This window comes from Penicillium crustosum, assembly GCF_028827405.1.
Source record: "Penicillium crustosum strain IBT 35664 chromosome Unknown utg000002l_segment0_segment0, whole genome shotgun sequence".
Lineage (NCBI taxonomy): Eukaryota > Fungi > Ascomycota > Eurotiomycetes > Eurotiales > Aspergillaceae > Penicillium > Penicillium crustosum.
In genome coordinates this window covers 3,953,844-3,973,519 of record NW_026623123.1, presented here as the reverse complement: position 1 = coordinate 3,973,519, position 19,676 = coordinate 3,953,844, and the positions used below count along the sequence as shown (strand labels likewise).

At 46.3% G+C, this 19,676-nt stretch overlaps 7 protein-coding genes across 7 annotated transcripts; 4 read left to right on the top strand and 3 right to left on the bottom strand.

The window, feature by feature from the left end:
• Positions 1–3: 3 nt before the first annotated feature.
• N7487_005013 (uncharacterized protein) lies at positions 4–2,068 on the bottom strand (the record flags this gene model as incomplete). Its single annotated transcript, XM_056872760.1, has 4 exons — positions 4–1,509; positions 1,581–1,691; positions 1,736–1,850; positions 1,926–2,068. 4 exons carry the CDS (start codon positions 2,066–2,068, stop codon positions 4–6), a joined length of 1,875 nt encoding a protein of 624 aa, XP_056730480.1.
• Positions 2,069–2,971: 903 nt separating this feature from the next.
• Positions 2,972–6,054, top strand: N7487_005012 (uncharacterized protein; the record flags this gene model as incomplete). Its single annotated transcript, XM_056872759.1, has 2 exons — positions 2,972–4,677; positions 4,716–6,054. 2 exons carry the CDS (start codon positions 2,972–2,974, stop codon positions 6,052–6,054), a joined length of 3,045 nt encoding a protein of 1,014 aa, XP_056730479.1.
• A 1,735-nt stretch (positions 6,055–7,789) lies between these two features.
• N7487_005011 (fungal specific transcription factor domain-containing protein) lies at positions 7,790–10,382 on the bottom strand (the record flags this gene model as incomplete). Its single annotated transcript, XM_056872758.1, has 5 exons — positions 7,790–8,492; positions 8,578–8,841; positions 8,910–9,357; positions 9,745–9,968; positions 10,297–10,382. The coding sequence occupies 5 exons, from the start codon at positions 10,380–10,382 to the stop codon at positions 7,790–7,792; spliced, it is 1,725 nt and encodes a 574-aa protein (XP_056730478.1).
• A 665-nt stretch (positions 10,383–11,047) lies between these two features.
• On the top strand, positions 11,048–12,476 carry N7487_005010 (Alcohol acetyltransferase; the record flags this gene model as incomplete). Its single annotated transcript, XM_056872757.1, has 2 exons — positions 11,048–11,096; positions 11,161–12,476. The coding sequence occupies 2 exons, from the start codon at positions 11,048–11,050 to the stop codon at positions 12,474–12,476; spliced, it is 1,365 nt and encodes a 454-aa protein (XP_056730477.1).
• A 759-nt stretch (positions 12,477–13,235) lies between these two features.
• N7487_005009 (Haloacid dehalogenase/epoxide hydrolase) lies at positions 13,236–13,949 on the top strand (the record flags this gene model as incomplete). The annotated part of the gene is made up of 1 exon (XM_056872756.1): positions 13,236–13,949. One exon carries the CDS (start codon positions 13,236–13,238, stop codon positions 13,947–13,949), a length of 714 nt encoding a protein of 237 aa, XP_056730476.1.
• Positions 13,950–15,843: 1,894 nt separating this feature from the next.
• On the top strand, positions 15,844–17,426 carry N7487_005008 (Pyridoxal phosphate-dependent transferase major region subdomain 2; the record flags this gene model as incomplete). The annotated part of the gene is made up of 4 exons (XM_056872755.1): positions 15,844–15,992; positions 16,054–16,938; positions 17,008–17,089; positions 17,151–17,426. 4 exons carry the CDS (start codon positions 15,844–15,846, stop codon positions 17,424–17,426), a joined length of 1,392 nt encoding a protein of 463 aa, XP_056730475.1.
• Positions 17,427–18,506: 1,080 nt separating this feature from the next.
• On the bottom strand, positions 18,507–19,606 carry N7487_005007 (uncharacterized protein; the record flags this gene model as incomplete). Its single annotated transcript, XM_056872754.1, has 2 exons — positions 18,507–18,882; positions 18,930–19,606. The coding sequence occupies 2 exons, from the start codon at positions 19,604–19,606 to the stop codon at positions 18,507–18,509; spliced, it is 1,053 nt and encodes a 350-aa protein (XP_056730474.1).
• Between the last annotated feature and the right edge of the window lie 70 nt (positions 19,607–19,676).

Here is a 19,676-nt window from a genome sequence, read left to right as displayed (position 1 = left end):
TTATCACCAATCAGAGTCATCCTCCGAATCTGAATCGGAGTAGCGATTCGCCTGCTCGGCAGTTTGGTTCATTCGCATTCGCATGCGACAGTAGTCGAGTCGATCAGTCTGCGACGTCAGGTTTTCGAATGCCCTCTCCGTGAACGCGGGCTCGTATATATCTTCTATTGCATGTTGTAACTGAAGAGGATACTCCACGTTTAATTCTTGATCGAGAAACCTGTCTCGAGCAAACGGAGTCGTGCAGAGGAGTTTGAAGTTCGGGTGGAGGGTCCGGTGTGTCACCAAGCGGTTCAAAATGTGAACCACATCCACCAGCTCGTCCTTGAACTGCTGCGAGGTAAACTCACTGAGTCCGTCTAGTATACATATAATCGTAGCCTTGCGAGGGAGCTGTTCGATGAGCTCAAGAAAAGTAGAACACAGCTTTTGAATGTTGTGGGCCTCCAGCTGGTGGACGAAATCTTTTGTATTGATGAAATCGAGATTGAAACGCCGACCCGTTTGAAGAAGTTGGGCGAGGAACGAGCGTATGAGCCCACTGGGTCCAACAAGGGAGTCCACTCGGTTATGACGGGACCTGTGAAGGCCGCAGAAATAATGCAACATTATGGTTGGCTTGTTCTCTGCATTGCTGTTGCGGCGAAGTTGCAGGGCAAACATTGCGCACAAGATGGAGAGTGGAGTAATACGACCTGGGCCGGATTCAGCAAAGCTCCCATGTACGAGGAGGCTTGTTGGTTGTATTGACGCCATCCATGAAGTAAAGGCCGGAGACGCGAAAAGCTGCTTAGCCTGGGCTTGAGCCAAAAAGCTAAATTGATCGAGCTCTTTGAGGATAAGCTGTATATCGTTTGTCGAATGCTGCGGGCTGATACCGAGGATATCGTGTAGCTCAAGCTCATCTAACAGGGGATCTGGTTTCAATACCTGTCGTGGTACGGGGTATTCCCATGCTCGATCATCTTGCGGTTGATCAACGTGTACAACTACCTGGTACAGTAAGTTCGTTATTACTGGACCAGACGGATGACCCTTTATCATTTTGATCGAATCAGCATATCCTTTCTCTATTGCTTGCGACAAGGACGATATTTTGTTTTCAATATCCCTCGATAATTCCTTGATTTCCGCAACATCAGCCCCAGTATCGATAAACCGTTGATCGCGTACATGCTCGAGGCACCGATTGAACACATCCGCTTGGCCCTGTACTTCGCCCAGAATGGAATCTATTGAACGACCTGTATGGGATGAGATGGTCAGCCTTCGAATGATCTTCAACGCTCGCTCGCTCCACCTCAGCGTGTGGCTTGTGCTTCCATTCAGGAGAAAGATGAGTTGGGCCATTGCCCGAGCAAGGGTTTCATATAGTCTTATAGCGGCCGTGCGTAGCTTTTTAGCAGTAGCCCATTGACTTTGTCGAGCTTTTGCGGAAAGAATCAAATCTGGGATATTATCAAATGCCCCGAGAATCCTCTCACGGTTGGTAGCATTTTGCCGCGCGATCTAGCCCATCTTTCATCAGGTGTCATATTCATGAAGAGCCGAGCGATGAATTAGGGGAAATAAGGGCTCACCCCAAAGATTATCTTCAACCCTGCACTCAGGAAGCACAAACCATTATCCGATGGGATCAAGTCTACCCATGGAGTAATCTGGTCGGCATAGTCGCCCACGGCGCGGACCCCCTATGCAATATCCCAGATAGCCCCAAGGCCTTTTTCTCGTATACTTCACGGGCATGATCCAGTTCTTCGACGACATCTTTGAATGTACACTCATGTACATCGAAACGGAATTTGGGGTCAACTGATTCGTTGTACGCAACCAGGGACTGTTGCAGATCACTGTATGTCACAAAGGTAAGGGTTAGCTCATGACCTATTCGCTGCTGCTGTAAAAGTGGAGCAGGAATCCCCTACACGGAGGCTGGAAGTTCTTCGATACTGTCTTCATCTTCGTTGTAGACAGCTGGTGTCGTGCCAAAAGCTTCGTGGTAGTCCGTTGCCTTTTCCAACACATATTCGGCTGCTACCCTCTTGTGCTGCTTTCTGAGCCAAACCATTCTTCGATGTAACCTGGATCAAAGCAAATAAAGACTTTGAAGTCTACGAAAGGGTATATCTGGGTCTTAGCTTGTGAAAGAGAAACAAAGATACTAACGATATAAGACCCGGCAGTACTCCGTAGAAGGGATCCTAATATAATTCAAATTAAGGGTTATTACGTAGGATTTCTTTCTATTCTGGTGCTGGTGCAGTTGGTGCTGACTGCCACTTCGGTTGCCGCCAAGGCCCACCAGCCATGTTACATATCCTTCTCAGTGCAGGTGCCTTTTGGACACCAACACATGCGTGCGGCTGGAGGTGTTGGCGACCCCCCTCCATGCGCCTCCTCTTACCCCGCCTGTCAAAGAACGAAATACTCGCTTCAAGTCCTAGATTTCTCACTGTGCCCGCTACCGAGCGCATCATCTAGCCATTTTATCGACGGGTTCTAGTCTACCTCTGAGAGAGATGAATATTGAGCTACACTGACCGAAATCCATTCAAGCCATCCATCGCAAAATTCGGGCGAATGAGAACTTAGAAGTGGTTCCTGCAGAGCCCCGTAGACATGCGTTTCGGAAGTACGGAGTAGAAGCCTCTCGGTCAAGTCGCTCGGTTTGGTCCACCTGCTATCGGGTGCTAGTGCTGATTTCGCCACAAGGCTGCATGCGCCGCAGTTTCCAAGGCTCGTATAGGATGGCCACGCTGCAGTAAGATTCAGGAAATAAATCATTACTCCGGACTTCTCGGGGTCAGCGGTTAAAACTCCGTTTTCTCAGAGAATTTGCTTATTTTATTTGACTAGTGTGCATGTCCCCCGGGCGAAAAGATAACCACGTTCTCTTATAAAAGCTGAGCTGTTAATACGAATAACTCCGTCTGGCCCTCTCCAGTCCGCAAATACCACTTCAATCAGTCCAATGGATAAGACCGACCCTCCCCACGAGGACAGTGCAGTGCACACTATCTCCGATGACACGAAGGACCGACCACATCTTCTTCTCAAGGCTAGTGACAGCCAGTCGAATTATGTCCAAAGCCTCGAGGAGCGACTAGCCAAGCTCGAAAGGAAAATCGAGGAGCTTTCCCGGACAAAGAACGAGATCCCCAGTGACGCAGGCTTGAATGACACTTCGAGAGATTCCCATGTCGCCAACGATAACGAGAATGCCGAAGAGAATAAGGAAGACAAGAAGGGAGGAGAGAAGGAAAAGCCCACCTGGGTGATCATTCCAAAAGCACGCAAGCTAAACTATATCAATTTCATCAATCGATTTCCCATTCAGACTGAGATCCCGGTGGTGGAGGCACTCATGATAGATACTACGCTGGAAGCAGCGGAGGCTGAGGACAGTTCCTGGGTTCCTGAAGAACCAGTCCAGAATCCCGAAACGAGATTACGTGACATGTTGGAAAAGAACCCATACAAGCCAGATGCATGGATGGCCAAGATTCGAATCAACTCCGTGCCTTTGGTTGAGGAAGTAATGAAAGTCCTAGGCACATCAGAGGAATTCTCCCAAAGTGTGACTTTCCTTCATCCTTTTGACCCTTTAGTCCATTCCTACAACAAGCTCAAAACGCGGCTACATGAAATGCAAGAGGCCTTAGCAACTCAAAAGGATGAATCCAAAACCACCGGTGATATCGCAGCCCGTGATAAGGCCGATGCCACTGAAGAGACCAACCCTTCCAACATAGAACCTACTGAGCTTGTTTCTCTGATGGAAGTTTTCGTTCAGTTCCTTCAAGACGAGATCCTCTCTTTGCCACCGAAGAGCAACACGAAGATTCGATTTGCATTCCTATCGTATATATTCAAACTAGGTGATACCTTGTTTGACCCAAGTGCGTACAAGGGGTTCAGGCCCAGCCCAGACTCGTTAATTTTTCGAAGTGATCAGCGTCTGTGGCGGCTATATCGCATCAAGGGGTACCGGGAAAATAATGGGGATATGTTTGTTGTCAGGGCATATTGCATTGATTATGACGGGGAGAACTACATCTGCCACAAAAAAAAGTTTCAAATTCCTCCCTATGATGGAGAAAAGGAGATCTCAAGCTTGCCAATATTTCCTCTCAAATACCTTGAGAATGCCGAGCAGATTCGAGTCGAAATGCGCGCCCAGGGGAAGAATTTCGTAGAGTACCAGCAAGGACTTGTCACTCATCAAGGCTGGGGGGCTGATCTTGACGCTGAGAGTAGCTCACAACTGCAGTATGTCACTGGTGATGTCGTCATAGACATGGTAGAGACAATTAGTATGCACCCTCATTATGCGCAAGGCAGAGAATTCCCCAAATATACGCCAACTGAGGGAGCCCCGGATACGTACAAGCGTTGGAACTGGAAAATAGTCGATGGAAAATACGAGTTTGATGCCACGGGGCCTTCGGGGGAGATGAGATACTGGATGAATGAGTATTTTCGACTACAAAAGATAACATATTGCTCCGAGACCGATCCTTTCCTCTCTCACCCGCTCAAAAACAACGACCAGAAGTACCAGCTGCAAGAACAAGACTTCGAATTGCTCCCGCGCAGAGTGTTTGGATATGTCTTGCAGAAACGAAAATTCCTGGCACTTGACATCAGAAACCTGGAGCCGATCAAAGATAATGAGATGTATAACTCAAAGCTCATCCTTGACCCGCATCACCAAGTTATGCTACACGGGCTTATCGATTCGCACTTCCAAAAAAGAATCTACGCGAGAGACACGGGGCTTATAATATCGACCAAGATTTTATCGCGAACAAAGGACGAGGGCTTATTATTCTCTTATACGGTGTACCGGGAGTGGGTAAAACCTCGACAGCCGAGCAAATTGCGCATTTCTGGAAAAAGCCGCTTTTGCCAGTCACATGTGGGAATCTGGGGACAGAATCCAACGAAGTCGAAAGCAAGCTGAAAGAGATATTTCGGCTTGGGAAGAAGTGGGACTGCATCCTGCTCATGGATGAAGCCGACGTCTTTTTGTCAGAGAGAACACCAATGGCTCTGGAGCGGAACGCTTTAGTCTCGGTGTTCCTTCGTGAGTTGGAGTACTTCGACGGTGTTTTATTCCTGACTACCAACCTTCCCGGCGGGATCGACGAGGCGTTCAAATCACGTATCCATATCACTCTCTACTACCCGCACCTAGACGAAAACGACACGATAGCCATTTGGAAGGTGAACATGGAGCGTCTGAAAAGCATTGAAAAGCAACGTGCCCATTTGAACAATGAGCCACCACTAAGCATTAATGAGCGGGCGATCCGAAAATTTGCAAAGAAACATTTCCGGAACAATGAAGATGGGAAGGGACGGTGGAATGGACGTCAGATCCGAAATGCCTTTCTTATTGCCTCCGTGCTGGCACAGTTCGAAAGGGCTAACCCCAACCAGGCCGTTCCAACCACATCCCACTCAAAGCTCGATGATCCGGCTTTCGATCTTAATCCTCGACACTTCGATATAGTAGCAAAAGCGAGCTTGGGCTTTGAGGAATACCTAGCCGAGGCCAAGGGCCGACTTGCATCGGAGATAATGTTTCAACGAGGGCAGCGTGCTGACTTCATCCGGTCCTCGTCTGAACAAACCGCAGGGCCCTCGTCATTGGCAACTCACGTACATCACCCTCAAGCCCGGGAGAGTCAAGAGCTGTCAAATGCTCCAGATCCTTTCCGTAGCCAGAAAGGCTGGAGTGAAGGCCCGATAGGGCAGTACAGTCATCGAACCCCTGTGGATGATCAGAATTGGACCCTCCCTACGGGAAATTCGTATGGTGGACACCAAGGACATGGGACACCGATACACCATGGACGGGTCTCTCAGACTCCTCCACAGGATCCACGAATGAGATCCACCCCCAATTTCGACGGTAGCGTACAGTCACGCAGGGATGTCGGTTTCCAAGGATCGCCATCCCAATTCCAAGGAAATTACCAAACAACCCATCGTAGTGGGAAGATGAATATGAGCGCCAACCCAGACTCTGACTCTGATTCTGGCGCATAGAAGGGAGCATCATATGATAGAGTACATCCACAGTCGTCTGTACTTGGTACTGGTGAAAGTTATGGTGGAAAGGCAGCCGTTTCCGGCTCCAGAAGCTGTCATTTTCGGCATCATTCTCACATTCTTTATATTCGATGTGGAAACGGTGGACCTGTAAATTGCCTTTTTCAAGTTATTTTTGGGTATCTCGTGGAGACTTTAGGTTTAGAAATAATCTACAGATTATTCTATGAATTATACCTAGAAGTTGATAGCCAAGCTGCAGAAGAGTTAAAAGTTTACGTACTCCTATACTCCGTACAGCCCGACTTACTAGTTTAGGTCTCCTGCCTAATTGATATAGTTACCCTCCTAGGACTAGTACAATATGTACACATGTAAGTAAAGGCTGCAGTAACCACCTAGGTACCTAGGTAGTTCCTTTTATGTGGATCACCTAGAAGCGGACAGGGATGGGCTGGCTCATCCCGACATATGGGAGCCATATACTAGAGATAATATTTCCCAGAGCACGGCTACCGACACGCAAGGAGTAGCTACTTTGGATAAGTCCACCATTGACCACTATTATCAACCAGCCAGTGTAAATCATTATGATACTTCCATAGTATTTTGCATAACCATCACATGATTTATGATGTTTTTTAATCTTCATTTCGACACTTGAAAAACTATATAAATCGGCCGGAGATAATCAATCTATACGAATTAGCTTTAATATACTGCTTTATAATAAGTACTAGTTCTATGTATCCAATCGGCGACTTCGGGACCAGGCTCGTAGAGGTATGATGTATCTCGCCACCCTCCAGTCAGAATCCACCGCTTCATAGCATATTCTGCTGCACGTGAGGCTTCCTTATTCAAACCTGTAAGGTGAGAAGGAATGAGTCTGCCTATACATTTGGCCCCTATCTACCTGGATATCACAGCTAAGTCGGTTAATATACATATGAAAAACTAGTTGCAAAAGTTAAAACATATACAAGGCCATTATCACGTGTGAGGAGGTTGAACGGTTGATCGGGTGGATTAAGAAGAAGGCCCAGGATCAATTTTCTTCTTAGATTGGCTGGCCTAGACGGATATTCTCTTCGGGCTGGAGAAACCCAGCCAGGGTTTTAGTTTCTGGTCAGACCTAATCCATTTTGTATTTTCAGGGTCAGTGGATATTGAAGCAAAGTGAAAGTGCCTTATTGTGTATGTAGCCCCACTCAGGATGGAGGTTGAAAGCGTCTGGGTTATCAAAATCTTCGGGTTGGTTTGTCGTCACCTATTTCTACGAGGCCCTCTACATATCCTTTGATTTGCTCAACCAAATTGGCCTCGGAAATTCCTTCCTGCCATGTGAACCCCAATACCAATCTGCCATCTGGTCCAGCGAGAGCGCTGATCGTGACCGCTGCACTGCACAAGCTTGCACTTTGGTTGAACACTACAGGCGACACCCTCATCTGCTTTGTTCTTAATACCACCCTATTCCTTGGCGACATCACCACTCTGTCAGTTGGTTAATTATCTTTCAACTAGATCCAAGATTTAACTAAAATCTCTCAGGCCAGGTTGGTGGCTAAGAGAAAGGGGGACGAAAAGAAAGGCGGGAAAGAACGCCTAGTGAAACTCGATCCTGACGACAACTGCAATGCCATCAAGGTAGAAGGATAAATATCCGAGGATCTATCTATTTGCCTTCAAAAATGGCTCCTTGTATTGGAGCACTCTACCATTGGAGTGGTTAGTTTATGATCCAGTCGGAACCCTCAGGTTGAGGGTCACCTAACCAATCCTGGGCTAGTGACAAATCGTAGTCTAGCCCAGGGATGGCGGCAAATTCAACCAGCTCATCAGGGAAAGACGAGAAAAATCCATCAAAAGAAGGGACAGAGTTAGGAGAGCGTTGTTCAGACGGCATGTCCAAATTTGTCGAGACGGGGACATCGCTATTATCAAGCGGATCACCTCTCCAAAGTTTTGCCCATTCTTTAAATTGATCATAGCCTGTTGTATGATCTGTCACGCCGCTCTGTTCTGCCACGGTATGACTATACAGCCGTTGCCTTGCCCGCTCAAGCGCTTCGATGACAGCCACTTCAGATCGCGCGGATTCTAGCCCGGGACAAATCTGGCGGATAAGCCCCATGCCTTGAGTCAAGACACCGGAGATCCTGGTTGTTGGTTCGTTGATGCTATGGGCAATGAGCGCTAATAAAGCAACGCGGCACCCATTGAATTCGGTGTATGAGACACGTGCGAGGCCGACGGAATCTTGTAAAAGCTGACAAAGCTCGATCACTCTAAGTGCCGCATGAAGTGAGTCTTGTCGAAGAGTGTTCACAATATCTGGGACTTCGTGAACGGTTGAACCCGAGTCCAGGTTGAATGACCCAGATGTGGCTTGAGATATGATGAAAGGACGGCCCATATAGATCAAAGTTGTCCTGTAATAAATTTCAAGGTGCACATTGCAACGAAAGTATGCTCCGGCAGGAGCGAGATATCGGCAGTGGGTCTCAGTGGGAAGACCCTCCCACCATGAGCCTAGTTGATCGCGGGTTGTGGCAAGTTGCCGAAGATATCTTTTCTTTCTGGCCCTCTGGCAACGCCGCAGGGGACCTCATCGCTTCCGCAGCCTTTGCCAAATAATTTGTCAAGACTATCGTAGCGGTGAAGTTGGGTAGGTTGGTCAATTGGTCAGTTGGTCGTAGAGCCGGGAGATCGACAGGCATGGGGGTATCGATTTCGATCGGAGACACAGATACAGGACGGCCATGTAGAATACTGATGCGACTTTCCGGGCAGTTAGAACGGCTTGGGCTTCGTGTTTGGAGATTTTGGGCTATTTAACGCATTCCTACCTTTCCAGGGAATATGCAGACCACCAAAGGCGATTTCGCACCTCAACCATATCTGGGGCAACATTGCCTTCAAACAGCTTGCGGTGCATGCCGTTTTGAATTGCCATCTTAATTGCGAGGCCATAGTAAACGTACGCCAAACCTGCTGTGTCGATTGGCAAAGTATACACACCCAGAAGTAAGAAGGCCTGGACAGTCTCCACACTTGCAACTGTGATAAGATCCGGAATGAGTCGACAAGAAAACCGATAGAGCTCCAACCCTATTTGGTCATCAGGACTAGTTTCAGTAGTAGAGGCACTACTACCAGGTATCGGTTTAGTCTGCATATGCGCAAACTGTGTACCGATTGCGAAAGTCATGAGAAGAGTGCATATCCAGCCAGCGTCATTGATCGATAGAGGGTGCTCAGTGGCATAGTAGAAGTCCAGCTTCTCGCGGAAAGTAGCTTCATGAAAGTAAAAATAATTAGTTTGACTGAATTTCAAAAAAGCGGTTGTCAAGAATTCTGCGATATGTTTTGGGGGAGATATGTTTTAGCAAGGGCGACACAAGAGCCAGATGACTGCAGAGCAGTAGCTCGAAAGAAACCTTCGGTCTGGTCAAGATTCTGAATTTCCTTTATTAGCAGCGGACATTATAAATTTCATCGAGGTCCTTATTGGTAAGTTAACGGTAGAGCTCACTGGGCGTACCTTGCTTTGCTCTCTCTTTTCCCCAAGACTTTGTAGTCGCCGTCCGAGCATTCTGGAGAAGTTCCAATGAGACAACTCCCCCGAATAATCTTTGGAGTCATGTCAACTAGGTAAAAGCCAAACTCAGGATAGCGACATACGCATTGTGCTAGTTGAAAGAGGGTCAATAGAGTAGTCATTTGTCGGAGTAGATTCGTTTGAATCAACTGAATCACTATCCGACTGCCCCTGTCCCTGACCCTGATCTAGAGTGTCTGCAATTTTCTGCAGGCTGCTAGTCTCGAAAGAGATGTCACCCAGCAAGTGAGTGATAATTCGTTTCATTTGAAATTCGTTGGCGTGCTGTTCTAACGGCTCTCTAGCACTTTCAAAAGATTAGTTATTGATTCCAGATGCAGCAAGATTCTTGAAAGCGGCTCACCCGGATTCGTCATTCCGGACTACTGGTATTTTTCGGTGACTACCACTCTCAAAACGGCATGTCCTTTGATACTGTTGGCACCGAGCACAAGGATTGCCACCTCCGCCTTTTCAGTTGGATCAGTCAGTTGGTGTTAAAGGTGGTTACAGGCCCAAGCTGTGACGAGATAATGGGTGAAAAGTACATTTTTCTTTATGTTGGCGACAAGGCAAGCATCTGAGCCGCAGACAGTTAGCCCTATTGGAACTTGGTCTCGATTGTGTGTCCTTACGCTTGTGCCGCCCTCTTTCGCAGCGAGTCAGGTACACGGGGTCGCCGTTGTCTGCCCTTGCGTATTTTGGTGCTTGGCTCAGTCATGATAACGTAGGGCAAGAACCTGATGTTCCCGGGGCGTAATAATCAAGGTGGTGGAGGATATCTACTACCATTGTGGTGATTCATTATTGGCCCTAGGTCCACCCGTGGGTGTAGGCAAAAATGACGTAAGCGACCTTTTGATGGCATTTGGATAAGCGATAAGCGATAACGACAAGAGATGTTAGGTACAGGTACAGCTTCATGGACCAAAATAAGCTTTCATCTGTCAAACATCTCTTCAACAAGATATCAGTCGAGGCTGCAATTATGTTGACATTTGTTTCTTTTTGTTTTGTTGCATCCAAAAGTATATCGCTGTTGGTTGAAACATGTAAGCTAAATTTTACCCATCATGCATGCGCAAGATTAATATATATCTTGATTCATCGGCTTACTACTATAGGAACACGGCCATATAATTAACCAACCACGCAATTATAGCAGTTAATCTTTCATTGCGTCTAATTCGGGACGACAAGTGCTATGTGAGGTAGTTAGGTACTGCTTTGGGCCCACTCGGGTACATGTACCCGGACTTGGGGGGCGGGTTTGAGATTTCCTACTAGCATTGCAAAATAGTATGAAAGCCAGCGATAGCTCTTGCTTCAGAACCATAGGAACAGATCTGGCAATAGCTTTTTTAGCTATCTTCTTTCCCTGTCGTCATGGAGGAAGCGTTCCCCGAAGGAGAATTTCCGCCACTGCGGCTGCTTGGTAAGGATGCTTACTTCCTCAATATTTCAACTCCTCAATTTTTTCAAGTCCTGATAGATATTAGGACATGCGGAAAAATATTCAACAACGCGGAGTCATTTGGGGATTTATCTCAACGTGGGTCTGACGGCCCTCTATAAACGACCAAGCGGAATACCTGTGAAACCGGCACTGTTTTACGCTCTCTCGATGCTCATTGCGAAGCACCCTATACTTTCGGCCGTTCCATTTGCTGTTGAAACACCAAATCCCTATTTCGTACGTCTTCCTAAGATTAAACTGAGTGAAGTTGTGATCTTCATGGAAGAGGAAGCGAATTCTCCTAGCTTGGATTGGAGAGAGATCCTTGACAAGGTCCTTGAGCAGCAACACAACTGCCCCTTCGAGATTCAGCCAAAAGATTCCCTTCCATTCTGGAGATTGTGCGTTGTGGAGAGGCGCAGTTGTCCCAGAAACTTTGTTCTTGTGTTCATGTTTCATCATTCACTCATGGACACCAAAAGCGCTCTTTCGTTCCACAATGAACTGGAAGGATACATGGCTCAATATGACGGTCTTGAGCAAAGTGATACAGTTTCTAGTCCTTCTGATGCCCTCATTCCTCCAATAGAGGACCTATATACACTCTCTGTTTCTCAGGAGTTCTTGCAATCTCAAGAGAAGGATAGCGAGCCATCACCTGATAGCTGGACGGCTGCTCCTCAGTTCACGCCCGTCAAGACACGCTTTTCTTCTTTATGGTTATCTGAGGTCGATACAAAGGTTCTCATAGCACTGAGTAAGAAGGAGCAGACATCAGTCACGGCGACACTTCAAGTGCTCATCGCGACCTGCATTTTTTCTGTTCTTCCGTCAACATATCATACACTACAGGGAGACTGTGCAGTGTCACTACGAGGCTTTCTCACGGAGCCGGTCACTGCGACCACTTTGGGTTGCTATGTCGGATCGTTATCCGTAATATACCGCAGGAAGCCATCTTTTGATTGGAATGAGACTCGCCGCACCAAGGTGGCCATCGAATATGCCATGGCACAGAAAGGGGGTGACATGCCGGTTGGATACTTACCATTGATTCAAAACCAGCACCACTGGATGCTACAAAAACTGGGCCGGAATAGAAAAAGTGCATTTGAGTTATCGAACATTGGAGCAAGTTCTACTTTGCGAGGAGGAAGCAATTTCGAAATTAAGAGTATGCTGTTCAGCCAGAGCTCTAGTGCTTGCAGCGCCGCGATCAAGGTCAGTGCTGTGACAGGGCGGGATGGAAGGTTGGTTTTGGGCTTCACCTGGCAAGAGGGGGCTATAGAAGCCGGCATGATCCAAGAGGTTCAAAGTGCTCTCAATGGGGAGATAGGGAGATTAACAGTGTCTGGGTAGGATTCCTGCGCAGGTTTACCGAATTGCAAATGACCATTTTAAATCAATTTCTCTCAACTATCAATAGTCTAGCTTTAATAGTGTCTTGCCAACATCATCCGACAAGACGAGAAATGGTAAATTGTTGTTGTGTGGCTTCAGACATCAAAGCCCTTGGTGGTAGATAGTCGGAAGCTCAACTAATAGGAATCAACTCTCTCCCTTCTCTCTTCTCTTTCGGTCCCTAATATTCTAGTGCCATAACAGTTGTGTCTAGTTGAAACTATCGACTTGCATGAAAGAAGGCTCGAGTTGTTGCAGCAGTATTAATACACATATAATGCTACGTCACTTCAGAAAGTAAGAACTAAGAAGAAATTTGACGACGGAGCCCCTTATATGCTCCACGAGGAGAAAAAAAGACAGATCTGACTATCTGCAGTCAAGCAAGCAAGCAAAGCCCTGCGGCTTTACTGGCTGGATGCTTGAGTGCATCATGCATACATGAGAAAAGGATAAACGGAGAGATAGGTGGGAAATGTCTTGGGACAGTTTTGAACTTTGGACTTACTAGTGACAATATAAATACTGTAATTGTGGCTTGATAGCCCGAGAAGCTTCATCGTCGGGCCATTCGACTTTGGCTATGATGTCAGTCAGTACCTCGGGTCTCAGTACCCAGAAGCGTCCGATTAAAAGGCAACGCCCATCCTTCTTCGACCTTCAGACTATCTATTTGTCGTCCCATTGATTTCATCATAATAAAGTCTGATCTTTACAATGACTCATCTTTCTGACTACCGCGTGCTTTCCTTCGATGTCTACGGTACCCTCGTCGACTGGGAGGGGGGAATTCTCGCTGCATTCCAGCCCACACTTGACAAGACAGCCGCTCAATTCTCACGCAAACATTTGCTCACTGTCTACCACGAACTAGAACGTGAGCAGCAGAGCAAGACTCCTGATATGCCTTACCATCAGTTGTTGACCACTGTGCACCCCGAGTTGGCCAAGCGTCTGGGTCTGGAGATCCCCTCCCAGGAGGAAAGCAATCAATTTGGAGAGTCAGTCGGTAACTGGCCCGCGTTTCCAGATACCGTTGATGCTCTCAAGCGTCTCTCCAAGCATTTCAAGTTGGTGGTTCTATCGAATGTTGATCGTGCATCCTTCGCCAAGACCAACGCAGGCAGCCTAGAGGGCTTCCCCTTTGATTTGATTATCACTGCTCAAGATGTGGGCTCTTACAAGCCCGATCTTCAGAATTTCAAATACATGCTCAGCACGGTGAAATCGACTTTCGACATTGAGCCCTCACAGGTCCTTCAAACTGCCCAGAGCCAGTTCCACGATCATCATCCTGCCAGCAAGATCGGAATCAAGTCTGCCTGGATTGAGCGACCCGGTGCCACTATGGGAAACTTGTCAGATACTATTTATGATTGGCGATTCGACACTATGGGCGATATGGCTAAGGCATATGAGGCCGGACAGTAGATATTGATGAACGATGTGATGTCTCTCTACCTAACTGATGTTCGAAAGCTAAAATTATTTTTCTTTGATTTTGTTGGATGAGTAGTGATTTTAGAAAGCTTCATTCTGAAATAGAATGGTGTGTTGGCTGCTTTCCCAAGCGCGGCCAGAAGACTGATGGTTTTTGGGCGGTCTTCATCGATTTCTCCACGATATCCCAATTCTTTGACTAGTGGGCTTGGTGTTGCAAGCTGATAAAATACACATCCTCCCTTTAGTTATTTTATTCCGTATTAATAAATTGTTCAGATGATGGCCAGGGTGCCTCATCCAAATGCTCCAATATCTTCTAATCTCCATATATAGTTTTTCACAAGATTATTTCTTCACCCGACAGATGCATTACTTGCAAAACTATATCATGTCATTGCTGCTATTAAGGTTATAAGCCTGAAAGCTCGTAAACTCCTGCGCAGGACATGTTGGTTTGAATTTGAAACAAAAAGCACGCATGCTAGGGTATAGCTTTACAGCAGCCCGAGTAAATGCGAACAGTATTTCTAATTGATAACATTCTCTACTAGCTGAAGATTACGCAGAATGATTTGCATCGCGCTCTCCCCACCAAACCACAATTCAGGGCCGCCGGGTACATGTACCCGAGTACAGGATATCGCATTATCGAAGCAGGGAGAAAACGCGGGCCTGTACCAATTAGTAAGTCCTGGCAACCCGGATTAAGATTTTGGCGAAGTTTTCCATCTTACCCTGCTTTCTCTTACTAATGTAATGAATCATCGCTAAGTATATTGCTATCACTGGCTGGTATGTAACCCGGTCCGAGTCTACTGGTATTGGCAAAGAAGTCGGCGGGTAGAAGCAAAACACAATACACCTGTAATGTAAATTATAAATATAAGCTAAACCACATGTGCTCCTCTATTGTATATGAGACAACTCCCATATGCTTAGAAACTGTATGCATCGCTTCAGTCTTAACCTTTTACGGCTTTCACTTCTCCAAGTAAAAGCATGATCATTCAGCATGACTCGTATCGTGCCATAAGTGAGTCATAGAATCGGTTTACAATTGGCCTGAATTGTAAGGTTATTATTAGCTATAACCTAAAACCTATCGTTAGGTCGAAGCAATAGACCCAAACGCCATTTTAGGTTAGGTAAGGTTGGGTTGGGTCCGGGTTAGAGTTAGGTTGTGGATTCTAGGGAAGGATAGAAAAGCCTAGCGAGGAAACATGCGATATGGCCTTCTATGTCTTTGATCGATATAGAGAAGTCAAGACCAAGTAAATTGTACGCCAAATTTGAATACTAACGTGCGCAGGGGGTAATTTAAATCCTCTCTTCACGACTAACATACGTCGAATGTAGTACGTGGGGTACCTCGGTGAGTTTCTTGTGCTCAAAATTGAGGGCGGCGGATGGTGCCAATTCCACCCTCTTCAAGCAACAGAACCCGGGCGTTTGGCTTCTGATAGCATTGAACTTAGATAAGAGGAATAGATTCAGAGAAAATGCAACGCTAGTATCATTATAGTGAAATGACAATATGTGCGGTTATGCTGACATGGATAAAGTTCCCGGGTGCCATCACCCGGCCATCTATATGCACACACATATTTTACAAAAGTTTAAACCGAAGGATTTCACTCATTCCAAGCATTAATACTACTTGATCTTCGTGAATACCTGTACAGTAACAGGTTCTCTTCTTTTTCCTTCGTTTCAACCGGCATTCTGGCTATCTACCCGGTCCGAGTTAATTTGCTATGTGCATCAAGGCGCATATAAACGCGTCGAGTTACTGCACTCACGTCTATTCATTCCCGACGATATCCATATCCGATCTCTGTTATCTTTTTGTGGTGACCTCACTTCTTTCCTTTTCTTTTTCGTCATGCATGTTGTATCTGAACCATTCGCGCCCTCAATCCGCACAGCAGTCCCCGGACCTGCTACGCACGGGATCAAAGAGGAATTAGATACCGTCATTGATTCCCGCACTGTGCAGGTGGTCATTGATTATGACAAGAGCATTGGAAACTAGTATGTCATTAACCTACCTACTTTGGCCCTCTTAGCGCATTCCCTGACGGTTTCCTTCTAGCATCACTGATGTTGACGGCAACACCTACCTCGACGTGTATGCCCAGATCGCCTCTATTCCCGTCGGATACAACAATCCCACATTGATCAAGGCGGCAACATCACCCGAAATTGTCTCTGCCCTGGTCAACCGCCCAGCTGTTGGAAATTTCCCTTCGCACCAATGGCTTGCCCTATTACGCGAAGGTCTGATGCGGGCAGCTCCTCCGGGGTGCACGCAAGTGTTCCCAGCACAGTCTGGGTCCGAGGCTAATGATCTGGCCTTCAAGGCGGCTTTCATGGGCTATCGTCGGCAGCAGCGAGGTGGCAGCCCTTGGACTGAGTATGAGCAGGCGACAGCGATGAAAAACCAGGCTCCTGGTTCCCCCGATCTGGCTATACTCAGCTTCCGCAATTCCTTCCATGGTCGCAGCTTTGGCAGTTTGTCCACCACCCGCTCTAAACCCATACACAAGGTAGACATTCCCGCTTTCAAATGGCCGCAGGCCTCTTTCCCTCAGCTTAAATATCCTCTGGAAGCCCATATCGAAGAGAATGCACAAGAAGAGGAGATTTGCCTGCAAGAGGTTAGAAGCATCATTTCCTCATGGCACTGTCCCGTGGCTGGTATTATTGTTGAGCCAATTCAAAGCGAAGGTGGTGACAACCATGCCTCGCCAGCCTTCTTCCAGAAGCTCCAGGCCATAACCAAGACACATAGGATTACCTTGATTGTCGATGAGGTCCAGACCGGCTTTGGAGCAACAGGAAAATTCTGGGCCCATGAGCACTGGGCGCTACCCTTCCCCGTGGATATTGTAACCTTCTCAAAGAAAGCCCAAACCGCTGGATACTTCTTCAGCGATGAGAAGCTTCGCCCCGACAAGGCCTATCGGCAATTCAACACGTAAGACACCTCAATTTCAAAGATCCCATGATTATTGTTGAGAGTAAGCTAGGCTAACCAGTTAACCAGATGGATGGGGGATGCCGCACGAATCATCATCTGCAATGCTGTCATCGACGAGATTCTCAACAAGAAGCTGGTCGAAAAGACGGTAGGCCTTATTCTTCCTATTCCGTAAAGGCCTTTGTCTAACATTATATTTTCTCCAACAGGCTCAAGTTGGCGCAGTTCTCTACGACAGTCTGACTACCTTGGCAGCCAAGTATCCCCATCAGATCCAGAATCTCCGTGGCAAGAATAAGGGGACATATATTGCATTTGACACGCCTGACTCAAGCACTCTGCTGAAGAAAATGCGCGAGTTGGGCATCAATATTGGGAGCTGTGGTGTTCAAACTGTTCGGTTGCGCCCCATGCTAATCTTCCAGGAATCGCACATCGCTCCTCTTTTGGCGGCCTTTGAGACTGTGTTTTTACAGTTGGAATAGATCTGGTAAAAGAATGTAATTTTATTTTATGCGGATCATGTCTGGCACGGCCTAAAAAATCGGATTGTAACACCGTAATGAAAATGTGCTTGTTGTTCTCAGCATTGAATTGCTGCCGATTTCTATCTTTTCGGGTGGACCTCCAGTCGACCAAATGCTTTTAGATGCCTTTTTGATGTCTTTTGAAGTGTCTTGGGGCGGAGGGAGGTGGTCCATTCGCGCGTTTTGAATCAAGTCCTAGAGATGTTACCGGAAATGTTTCAGGATTATGGGGGTTCTTTATTTGTGCCTGGCCTAGATACCAACTCTGCTGTAGTCCATGGTAGAATGCCACTTATATAGTGTGTGTTTATATACTGGGTAGACTTGATCCATTATCCTATCTATACCTATTATGATTAAAGCTGGCAGGTATTAACTGGACAACCCTCGGTCGGAAAAATGAAATGATTTGGTTTCAGAACAAGTGCAGTGTTTTATTTCTCCAAAGCAAACTATGAAAGAATAACATTGCATGATTGATGAAATTTGTAACTCAACTATCTTTTCAAAGTGAACTTAACCCAAATTTTATCGTTATATAGTATATAGAAGCACTTTTTATATCTCGAGAACCTAGTTTTTAAGATCGTAGTCTAGTTTTGATCTAGTATTTTCTATCTCGTCGACCTTTATCGCATTAGGCTGTCGCAGAGCCCAACTGGGCCCGGACCCAACCCGGACCCAACATGAACCCAGGCTGCCCCCCCCCAATTGGGTTACAAATATAACAAACTTGCCAAGTATTATAATACAGTCTATTTATCGCTCGTTTTATCACCTTATATATATGAGATTTTATATCAATTTAGTATATATTTTATAAGTATATTAGATCTAGGTCTATATATATCCTTTATAGTAAACCTATTAAGTTAGTAGAAAATAGTTAATACAGAGAATACAAGAGTATAAAATTATAAAAAATTATAAAAAGTTGGATTTTTACTAGGTTTGGGTTAGATATCTCGGACAGACTAATCGCGTTCAATTAACTAGTACTATGTATATCACAATCATCAAGGACACACATGCACCAAATCAATTGTATGGCCATCTGGATTTCTCAAGTCGGGTAATGGCCCAGGAAGTTGGCTCCCGCCAAGAGCTTGGGTACAATTTGTTAGCATTGACGTAATGGAAATCCTGCCAAATTTCTTTGAGTGAGAAACCATCAGACATGAATTCGTAGAAACGGTAAAAGATCTGGGTGATGCTGATTTTGAGGCGGCCATCATAGTCATCCTCATCTGGCCCCGACAGAGGCCAGTCCGGATCAATTGCCCATATCCATCCATAGTACATATCTGGGCCATATGTGCCACAAGCTGAATGAGCCTCGTCTGTCAACAAGAAGAACACATTTTTGAGAACACCGGGCTTTAAGTCACCCCTCTCGCGGCGATCACGAAAGTCTCTGGCTGATTGTTAGCAATGTCTTTAATATTATGTAGGAAAACTCACTGCTGTAAAGGGCCGATGTCACTCTCATCGGCCTCGAATGGGACAAATTGAGCGAATTTGTGATCGTGTATCTCTTCATATCCCTTAAAAAAGAAAGACATCTCAAGGACCTCGGTAAATAGCGCCCTAAACTCATCCAGTCTGGCCATTCCTTTCTGATGATAAAAGACATAGCCCCAGCTCTTATCATCTTCTCGAACGACAATCCTTCGCACCCAGTCTTGCAGATCTGGGAATAGTTCTTGTTTTCGCTTTTCATGCCTTGCCTCCAAGTCATCATACTGTTTCTGAGAAAATACCTCATTCACAGCTTGAACAGCCTGAAGCTCTATTGGTGGAAGAGCTGCTTCTTGTGCCTGTTTCAGCTTATCGTAAAGATCAGGACGCATCTGCGGCCACGCGAATCGATCACCCTTGTCAAGAGTTGGCGTAATGCGGAAATGATCGCGAATCAGACGACATTCCGCGTATGTGAGGGATTGACGGTCCGTAGCTGCCTTTTGAAGCAAGTTTTCAAGTGACATACCCAAGTATTTGGTTGAGTTGGCCTGCATCTCTTCTAAAGGCGGCCATTGCATCAGCTGGTGTTTTTCATCAGGTGAAATATCCGCTGGATGCTGGATTGCTTTGTCCCAGAGAGGCTCTAATTGAGCAAACTCTTCTAGTGTTTTGGCCATGGTGGGCAGAAAGGGATAGCTTTGCCAACGTCTCCAAGGTTAATCCTATAAAACCAAAGCATAGAATATA